At 46.1% G+C, this 11,044-nt stretch overlaps 1 protein-coding gene across 1 annotated transcript; it reads left to right on the top strand.

Annotated features, from left to right (window-relative positions):
* Positions 1-2,793: 2,793 nt before the first annotated feature.
* T265_01390 (hypothetical protein) lies at positions 2,794-9,749 on the top strand (the record flags this gene model as incomplete). Its single annotated transcript, XM_009165416.1, has 4 exons — positions 2,794-3,113; positions 3,773-3,957; positions 6,818-7,153; positions 9,224-9,749. 3 exons carry the CDS (start codon positions 3,792-3,794, stop codon positions 9,601-9,603), a joined length of 882 nt encoding a protein of 293 aa, XP_009163680.1.
* Between the last annotated feature and the right edge of the window lie 1,295 nt (positions 9,750-11,044).

Genomic DNA, 11,044 nt, shown 5'->3' with positions numbered 1-11,044 from the left:
TGACGTCTGATTACTCGTCGCACCGGGCTATGTTCGGGACCGGCTGGGATATTTCCCCGAGATTTAAGCAGTGCCAGCGTTCGGTTTGATATCCAGTGCTTGGGTATGCCTGGTTGGGTCGTGCCACAAGCAAAATTCCTAGCACTCTGCAAAGAGGCGGCAAACTCGTCCCAGTATGAGCTCACATCCGATGGTGGAGCATTTGGAAGAGACTCTAGAAGACGATTCTGGTAAATTCGTCCAACATCCGGATCTGCCAGTCTACCAGTTGCCAAGCGATTTGTCCGCACATTACGCGACCCCGGAAAACATAGAGAGTAGCAACTCCGGACGAGCGCTTGGTCAGAGTCCACAAATATGTTCCAAAACGACCGGCAGTCAGTTATTGATCCGCGCCATCGGTTACTGATGGCAATGTGGTCGATTTGAGTTTGCGGCCGGCCTGCCGTTGGAGGATACCATGTGGCCAGACGACTTCGGCTATTTCGGAAGTTAGTACTATTGTCCGTACGTACCGAGTCCAGTCCATGTCGACCTCCCAATTGAGTCTCAGATGCACTGAGCCTGCCCACTTGCGCATTCATATCTCCGGCAACCACCACAATGTCTGAGCTTTTAGCTCGCCGCAGCAGAGCATTCAGGGCGTCGTAAAACCTGTCTTTGACGGTGTCAGAGCTACAATCAGTTGGGGCATAGGCAGACACGATAAACAGACGTCTATCAACTTTCCGCTTGTGAGACTCCCTTCACAGACGTTGCCAGACGAACTGCAAGGAGGCGACTATCAACAGGTATCCAGTCAAGTAAAGATACCTACGCCCGGTGACAGCGCGATACCAACTCTTGCACATCGTGCCGCAACAGCCTCTGGATCACCAGAGGTGCGCAGCCGGAAGCTAGTGGAGACTGACGGGGCGGTTAACTCAACCACTGTGCTTGCTTCTTGAATTCTCGTTTCTGAGACACAGCACACATCAATGCCAAGCGAGTCCAGTGTGAGTGCAAGAGCAGCTTGTTGTCCTGCTTGCTTCAGAGTGCGGACATTGAACGCGGCCAGATAGACTGGGTGTCGAGGCTTGAGGACTGATTTGGAGATTCCTGAAGATGTCGGCACCATGTGACGAGCAGATGCTGCACGCAAAACCGATGCATGACGAACGGAATCATCAGTCCCAAGTGCTGGGCCTACAAGGAGAGAGTTATTAATGGGGTGGGAAGAGGGGAAGAAATTGTAAGTGAAAGAGGGAGAAGGGAGGCGTCAGCAGTAGCCTGTTTTCGCTTACCTGCCCTGCTGTATGCAGCAAGTAAGGCGACCCGGCTGATGGCACCACGCGACGGCCGATGTGGCATAAGAGTATTGTTAGTCGTGAATGCCATGGTCGTACGAGGGCTGGGATACTGCCAGGGCGTCCTAAGCAGGTGAAATCGGAGCTGGATACCGCAGATAAGTACCCAAGGAGACACTTGTTCTGGAGATGCAGGCCATCGATTCGAATGAGGCGAAGCGACCAAATCGTAAACCGCGACTGTCAACGCTGTTGTGCTACAGCAGTACAAGTTTGTTTTGGGACTATTCGCCGTGCCCGCTTCAATTCCAAACGTGGAAGATCAGGGACCTCATTCGTCAGACGTCTATCCACTGGCCTACCTGCTATGAGAAACTCTGCGAGTGTTAAAGTGAACCCTCCAGTATAGCTCAGTGGGTCATAGGAAGGCTAATTGGCCTACACTTGGGAGAGCGATCTGAAACACAAATACAACACCTTGCGGGCCTTGTGAAACTTCTTCGAATTCTCCCCATTAGTTAGAATGGCCTACCAGTGGTTCCCATCCGATTACCCCAAAGAGTATAAGGGCCAGGATAGTACGTATCATCTTGGTCCTAATAGTTGAGGTAACACATAACCTTGTGGTTTGATTTTTTTGAATGAACAGTATCAACTTGCGGACTAGAAGCCTCACACACCTCGACTGTGAACCGCACATCCGAGGCTCTTTCCATTATTCACTTTCCAACCATTGGCCTTTGCAGATCTTACAAGAGCATGTTTACTACTTCGTGGACTCTTGTTCTAGCTGCTTCGAGTTATCCTTTTTACAAAATTCTGACACACTGGTCCTCTCCACCCCCTCCCACAACCGACTGCATTTAAACTTAGTTCTTCCTCAGCCCACAAACTGCGCTTGAAAACCGATGCATTCAAACCTCCTGGCCTGAAAACTTCGTTAAAAATGCCAGTAGCAGCAACCTTAGTAGATTGAGACCTCTGCTCTGCTTAGCGGTGACGTGGTGTCGCTTTCGATTCGTTCACATCCAAAATGCCTTTCGCAAAACAGGTATTTAAATCAGAGGCACTCAGTGGGTTGACCCCAAGCTAAACATATTGATGTGTCGACCTAAACGGATACAGAGGTCCTTTTGGAACATATAACTTATCGCAAATCTGTCAGAAACGCCCTCACGATCACTTCAAAGAGGAAGCATACGCTCTACAAACGGAACCCTTCACTTTTACCCAGCACTGAGTCTACGTCGATCGCACCCAAAACGGCGAGCCAGTTATGGTAAGCTATTCAGGGGTGGAGAATATTGACTGCTGAATCGTGCGGAACCCATGGTTTTCTCCTAATTTTGCTTTCCATTCGCCCTCCACGAGGCCGATTCATTCGGTCCTCAGGCTCCACCCATTCTGGAAAACCGGGACGACTGCAACGTATCATTTTTACCCGTATGAAAATTTGGCAACTTTGTGTTGAAGTCCTCTATTCGACAAACTTCTCGAATATATTTCAGCCTAAGTTCACGCTCGCGGAATAAATTGGGTAGCTGGTCAACGCCCCGTACAAGCTAGTCATGAAGGAAGAAGTTAATATACTAGGTCGGTTTGATCTCCTTTGTTCCATCAAGTAAATCGATTTGCATAACTTCAAGCCCCTGCAGGGAGAAGACCCAATGTATGAAGGAGACGGTCGACCGTCTTTCAGAGCGTACACTTTTTTCTGAGAAGGAAGCCGGACGTATTAGAGAGTATGAAGAAGAGATGCAATGCCTACTGGCCGACCGAGCCTTCCACCTGCAACAACTACAACTTATTGACTATGACATTATTCTGGTAGGTTTTGTAATAATTTCCCGGTTTCTGGGTTGACTTTTTATTATTATTTTATTTTGATCACTTTGCCTCCTTGTATCTTAGTTCATAAAGTGATTAGCGCATAAAGAATGGTTTGTCAAACTCAGTGAATAGTACTGTATTCAAATGTTTTTCTCAACAGCAACTAGGAGAATCCGGTTGTACAGTTTGGCTGTTTCATACTGTACAGCGTGGACCCCGCGCCAGGCCCTTGTAATGTTTAATCAGTTGATAGAGAAAGGCACCATCAGCACCTACTTATGGCATCTGTGCTCATTCTATGGTCTAATAAAACGGTTGGTTATTTGAACTTTTCCCTGTTGTTTATGCTTGGTTGTTGGCGCTATCTTTGCACTCGCGCTTACCTAATGTAGGATTGTCTCTTTCTGGTTACGATGGGTGTGACAATTTACTTGACATGGCAAAAATTACTGCACGTGATACCAAGTTGAAGAGCTGAACTTACGTGGGTAGTTGTCAGACGAAGGGGGTGAATACGTTTCTCATATTTTGGGGATTATAAGTGCTTACATCAATCATACCGAAAGCATGATGTTGTGTCTGCGTATTTGCCAGAATGTATTTACGTCACGAGTCACCTACAATCAAAACACTGCTGAATATATCCATTTATTCAGTTGAACGCCACTATTCGTCATGCTCTACATGACCATCAGAGAGCCCAAACTACCACGGATCGATTACAGCGCCAATGCCGAGAGCTGTCCAGCGAGATCAGTGAAGGAAGAGTCACGCTCCAACTATGTCCACTTGCGAACCATGAGAATGCTGAACCAGAGTCCACTTCCACAGCGAGCAATCAGTGAGTTTGCGTTAAATGCTCTGTTTTATTCCGATCGTTTTGGTTTGCCTTCCACTTAGTCAGAGTTGCTTCTTCAAGAGCGGTCGTGTTTGGTTAACCGAAAATGAGTGTTTAGAGGGGTAGCCAAAATACATTTTTGCCACCCTGGTATTGACCTCATTTCATCAGCATTATTCTGTGTCTATGCGCTTACACTCATGGCATTTAGGGACGGTTTTGTAGCTTTGAACGCATTGTCATCTTTCAGCAACCTTTATGTGTGTGTTTCTGTCATAAGAATGACCGTTCTAGACAGATAACTACAAGGCATACGTGTTGAAATTGTGCAAAAAGCAGGTTTGCCGAACTCTGGTGTTCAGCCCAACTACGTGCCATAAGGTCGGACTAAACAGCCAAAGCTGCTTCAAAATCCTGCTGCGCCACAAGAATGTTCACTCATCTGTAGCTGCCATTCTTGTCGTTCGTGGTTGACTTTTGGACCTTGAGGAGTAATTAACACCTGCGTCGCCATGTTGTGCTGTTTCTTGGTTATGCTTGAGAAGAAGGCGCATAAGTGTTGGTCGCTGAGAATATTCGACGTTCCGAGTTTGTAGGCTATCCACGGTACTTGCAGTACAGTTACCATGTGAACGTCCAACAACTCTGTTTCCTGTCCGGAACCCAACTTGACTCAGTCATGTTCGCCTTGTTAGGATGGTGTGGTGAGTTGCGAATTCGTTATTCAAGGTCTACTTTTCGGTTCAAGACCTTAGAGCGTGTCAGCTGCTGTTACTACTTTTTTAGGTGACCCAACTAATGTAACGCGTCTTCGTCCGCTTTCGTTGTTCACGACCTGTTTATGGATTTGTTTAACGAATCCTTCTTGTATGGTGGTCCACTGTCTCATAGTCTCCCACCTGGCATTTGGCACGCGATGTCTTAACTTTACCTTAACTGTGCCTGGGTCACATGATCACTACGCTTTAATGTACTAGATTTCTTACTCTAACCAGATCAGATGATGTTCAGGAATCATGCGGCATGATTTACAACCTTCCATTTACGGCTGTCTATCCGTCGTTGGTTGCCCTTAAGCCGGTTTCTTAATCCTATTAACAAAACGTGTCCATGTATGTGGAATTTTAGAACACTACTGTAGTACTCATCGCGCACAATCAGTTATGATCCGAACACATCCAACGATTTATTTTGCTCCGGCTCTTGTGATACCATCTTCAAACGGGTTTAGCCCACTGGTTTTCAAGCAGTTTACTGAAATCTTTGCCATTGAGGTTATTGTCCTCGCTTTCACTACCTTTTAACCTCACCACATGCATCGTTCAGTTGCTGAATGAGGAGCATTTGACTTGGAGTTTCAATGGAAAAATCGTTCAACTGTAACACCCGTTCAGTATCTAGCTGCTGTGTCCGTAGTAAGCTTGAGGGCTGAGATACTGCCAGGTTGCCTTATTCCAGACAGGAGCAGTCGGGGTTGGGTTCGGATCATGGAATCGGTTAGTCTTTTAGCCAGTATTCTACCAACCGAAATATGAGGCGGCCGTTGTGCAACACATTCAGTTGAAGAATATTATAAACAGGAGATTCAATTGAGTCTCCAATTAACCCTATCCTAATTTGTAACTGAGTGGTGGGCCCCAAAAACCGCAATAAGTATGCTACTCACACCTATGTCCAAAATATCGGGTTCCGTACATGTCAGCTACCACCTATCTCACGTGTAGTATTGCTGGTGAAAGAAATATAGTCAGACCTGTAGGGTATAAGTCCAACTGATTCCTTCCCGTTTCACGTCTACCTGAACAGTATCATTAATCTGACTCAAATGTGAGCTGAACATTCATTTCACACCAGTTAGAATTCCAATATTGTTACCTTCAGCGTCAGAGCTGGGTGGGGAACACTTGTTATCAACCAAAGGGTTGCACTGATCGGTGATCCAAACTCGGCCTTCCTCTATGAACGCATGTGGAGTGTACTTGCCGACCCAGCTTATTCACCATTGACCTATACCTTGGCAATTAAACGCCCAAAAATGGACCTCGAGGTAGCTCAGCGGTTAAGGCCCGAAATAACTAACCGGAAGATTCATGATTCGAATGCAATCATGGCTTTTCAACCGTCCCTGTCTAGACTTGGCAGTATTGCAACCCTCGTGTTCATTTCGAGTTGTACGGCAGATATGCGTCGAAAAGGTACCACAATTAAGCGATTTTTTTATCATTACCGTTGTTTTGCGCACCCTCGGAGCCAAGAGATGAAACCACTTTCTCCCTGAGGCAAGAGAACAATGTCCTAATCAATTCACCCACTCAGTCGACCGACATTGAAAAGTTGAGGAGGCTTTTGTTATACACACGATACTGACTTCGTCTTTAAATGATAACGAAACGTCCGCATTGGGCTTGATTTGATGGTTCCCTGCAGTTTTGTTCGGACGATGGTGTAGTATAGTATAAAAAGCTCAGCTTGCGTTTTGGGGTTTCGAAAGAAATTTAGTGTTTGCAAAAATGCTTTTCGTCCGGAGGGATTATTGTCTGTTGAAATGTTACTTATGGAGGCACCTCTATGAATGAATTAGCGTCGTTTCGCTGGTCTTTTTTCTAATCTCTCCTAATAAAATTTCCAATGGGGATTTGTTGCTTAAAACTACTCGGGACCTTCTAGAGTTAGTAATAAAATGCGTCAACGCGCAGTTCCAAACGGCAGGGGCGAAATTCAAGCAACTTTGAAATAACAAAAGATATGCGACATTCGTGCCTAGGCATTTCAACTGCCGTCCCGCCTGAGCTAGGTATAGTGCCAATCAGCTAACGGGGATGCTAATTTTTGACGAGCTATCAGTCATTGGTTTATGTTGTAGCCGCCGAGTGCGCCTTGAAGCCGGACTATGTGGTACTTATTTTTCGGCCTAGGATGACAATCTCAGCTGCTGTGGATGCCGGTCACGTTGGTTCAGACTTGTGTACCGATCCAGTAACGCTCGAAATCTCCATTTCTGATAATCACACACAACCGGTAACGACTACTCCTACTCCTCCCGGCTACGGAAACATAGCTCACTGTAGTCGAGCTTGCGAGGTTATACCAACTACCCAAGCAGCAGATGCAGCCAGTTCCGCGGCAGCTACATCCAACTCGATTAGTACTGGCTATTTCGCGGAACGGCCACTGAGCAGTGAACATCGAGACAACGAGGGTGAGTCATGAGATTTTCGGAAATCTATCAGTGTTTCTCGAGTTCTTCGTTCTTCTTTGTACCCTTCTCATACTATCACTTTTCTAACGTTTCTGATTCATCCAGCAAATTCTCAATGATACTCTTCCAAATTTGTACAACCATGAGTGTATGGATGTTTTGTCACCAACCCGCAATTCTATTGCTTGTATATAGTGAACCACTCATTGTTCTTTAAACCGTAGGTCCTTTCGACGACAATCCCAATTTCCTCTATTGATATCCTAATATCTCCGACGGACAACCTTCGCCCTAATTTCTTCGCTTCGTAGCGGGGCGTTCTATTTTCCGTACACAACTCTAGATAGACTAACACAGCTTTCGACGGGATCTGCAATATTCCACTACGTTCATTTCTCTGCTCTATGCTTCATCGCTGGTGCATATTTTCTCGTTATGGTTAGCGGTCAAAATAACCACGTTGTTATATGGAGAACCCAGGTAGAAATACTTCTACCCGGTGGGAGTGTTATGGCTTCCAACGGAGATGCGGTACTCACTGTTCATCAGCTCCTACAAGACTAAATAACGGCTTTCTGTACAGGCTCGTAGGCAGCGGTAGTGACAAGCTTCGTCGAGCGAACTAAGGAAAGTTACAGAAACCTAGAGCATCACTGCCACGGTAGCCGCATACAGCTTACCTATGAAATGACCTTTTAGATGGACTAACTAAACTGGACCATCCTGAAAGTCCGCTGACAGGGAAGCAGTACCGTTGGTCCTCAATGGGCCATGCAAATATAAGAGGATGAAACGGATACTAAACAGTTGGTGACCTTCGCTCCGCTCCGTCAAGGTACTAGCTCGAACTAAGGCAGAACTATGCGGCGGAAATTAACTGGATCAAGCGATCGAATCCAGCTCGTTTACGGGATTTACTCGAATGCCTGGTGCATCTCATACATATACAGAAGAGGAGAACTTGTCAGATGAAAATTCTTAGTTGACGGATGGGGACTATAGCATGTGGTTCTGCAAGCAATGTAAATCGAGTCACTCGAACGTAGTCTCTCAAGCTGCTCTCTGGTCATGGGATTTTCGTAGAATGCCTTTCAGTGACACACCAGTTGCTTATGCTCTTCGTAAAGCCCGTTGTAAGAGTTTCATAAACGGTCGTTTCAAGTGTCTATAGGGCAATACAGCTCAACGGGTAAGCTACTAGCCTAATGTTAGTTCGAAAATGGTGTTCGAAAATTAATTGTTGGATTGAGACTTCTGGAAAAAACCTTGGTGGCTCATGCATGTGCTTCCATATTTGTTATGGCGATGGTCTAAAAGTCATTATTCATTTTAGTCATTTATTCGTCTACCTTCAGACAGTGACACGAGTTTGCTTGGTACCGATTAGGTAAGACAAGTTGGAGTAAAATCGGCGTTTTTGCCGTCTGCACAGCACCAGCTGATGAGGCCACTTTACGTCACCCATTTCACATCTTCACTTATTACATAGTTCACATGTAGGGCATTGGTCAGCGTGGCAGAGGCTTACCAGTCCAAGAAATATGGTGACAACAGATTGAACGTTGTGTGAGCAACGCTGACATCGAGCATCAGCATAGGAACAAGATAAGCTGATTTTAATAAGGGGTGCTTGACGTTTCATATACAGTGAGCACTCATAAAGTACCTAATCATGGCGTATGGCCAACAAATATTGGTCAGTATCATCACAGTCATATCCTGAGCACATCAAACTCCTGAAAATCAGCATGCAGGTGTGAATATATTCGTTTATTTATGTGGCCCAGATTTAGACCACATGGCACCCATCATACGGTTTTCGCGCTTGTTCACCGACCTCGATCCTCCCAAACCTCGTTTTTTCGGAATTAGAGGTTTCTTGTTTAGGAGGTCTACGATTGATGGGCATTTCCCCGGCGCGCCTTCAAAGAGGAAGCGTACACCACATCAGGACGTCAAGTGTGGGTTCCTCTTTCTCACATCTAATCATTCGTATTAACTTGGACTCTTGTTTCTCTACATGGGGGCCATTTCTGATACGTTTGGTGGTTCCTTCGTTTCATCCTTCAGGCCCGTCAAACCCACGCTCAGCTGAGGCCGTCCCAGACATCGACCGTGCATTTTATTTAGCCGGTAGCCCGGGTTTCGCAAACGTTCGGGAGCGCTTCTCGGCAGAAGGTGCCTCGTGGTCGCAATTCAATTCTCCATCCGTTCATCCTTCCTTCCACTGCTCAATGGATGCGCATTCGATTGGTCAGTCTCCTCCAATGAAAACTTGCCAGTCTTGTCAACAGCTTATCCACCGAAACGCGCCAATCTGTCCTCTCTGCAAGACAAAAAGTCGCTCGCGTCATCCCAAGCGAACCAAACAAAAATTAACACTGCACCAAAGCGCTGATTCTGCTTTTGGTTTGTTCAGCTACCCGCCATCCAGCCTGGCCGACTCATAGTGCCATATACCTTTTCCTAATATGGTCATGTTATTGTTGTTCTCAATCTCCACATGTTCTTTATCCTCACTTTGTTTACAACATATTTCCCTGAATAGTGCTAATTAATCTTTTTTCCGGATATATCTTGATGTTCGCTACCCCGCAGCACTGACCAGTTTTTTCTCGTAATAAGGGGTCGCTGTATATCAGTTTGCTTTACAGGCACCAAACCACGCCATAGTTTCGTTCACTGACATCAGTCTTACTTATGAGGCAAAACACACGTCGGTTTTGCTAGCTCGCACCAAGTGACGTGTAAATGGCAAAAGGAAACCGAATGATGCCAACTGTTTGCTTAGTTATGGGACTAGATGGTCGGTGGAGGTGGCGAGCTGTACAGACAGGGGATCTCTGGAGTTCGCCGGCATGGGGTTGTGCTCTCCTCGTTCTCAGTTCTGAAACGTCAGCTTTTCACAGTGGTGTGGGATGTACTAAAAATTAAATGGGGGGTTTCAAGTCCGTGGAGCGCTTTGCTTGTTAGGTAAGCTGTATTATATTTTAGGGCACCGAAAGCCAGACTCAGGCCCAGTGGGTCTCAACAGGTATATGCATTAAAAGTCGACGATAAATACCCTTATAAATGAGAAATGCACCTGAAGCTCAGTTTAACACGTTAGGTGTGCAAGTGAGTGCTGCATTCGACAGTGTACTTTCTGATATACAGGTAAGAAGCTAAATTGAAAATCAAGGACTGAAACCAGCCAAATAAGTGACGTCGGTGGTGGACTTTGATATATGTCCTTTGAACCTCCCAGACTACTTTGGAAGGTGCGATCCATGAGTATCATTCAGGAAACTCTGAGACAGTTTTGTGCTGTCTATACGACTGAGGAAAACAGCTAGTTTGCAAGTTAGTAGCCGGTGTCAGTAACACTAGCAAGGAGGCTGCTGTTTCACTAACTTGGTCGAATTCATGGGACATTTATATTTCCTGGTTTTAGCAGAGCAATCGGTCGGAACAGCTCGGGTGCGTCACCTGGCTGTTGACCAGGTGACAACTGATCTGTTCGTTTATCTTGCGGGCGTTTCGCCACCATCCAGGGAGAGCGCCATTCAATTGCGAGCCGACGATGTCTCCTCGAATGGTGACCAAAAGTACATCGGAGACAGCGGCCTCCTTAGTCAACTGATATTGAAGTTTTAGCTTTCTGATTAAGTGGAATCTGGCGGTACGCAGTTAAAACGAGAGCTTCGGTGCATGAGCGCCGCAACTGCAAGACTGAGTTGTGTTCATTTTTAGCGTCCATAGGTAATGTCCAGGGAGGCAGCAGTTATTGGCCTAGGTGAATTACCGATTATGGTTGTCGGGTCATAGACCGTGCGCCTTTCCGTTTTCCTCACTCAATGTGTGGCCTGGCGAAAAAGGCTCTGCTTCTTCTTCTAACATGCAAATAACAGT

Source organism: Opisthorchis viverrini (assembly GCF_000715545.1).
Source record: "Opisthorchis viverrini unplaced genomic scaffold opera_v5_15, whole genome shotgun sequence".
NCBI classification, from domain to species: Eukaryota; Metazoa; Platyhelminthes; class Trematoda; order Opisthorchiida; family Opisthorchiidae; genus Opisthorchis; species Opisthorchis viverrini.
The sequence above is the reverse complement of the archived record's forward strand: the minus strand, read 5'-3'. Positions and strand labels throughout refer to the sequence as shown.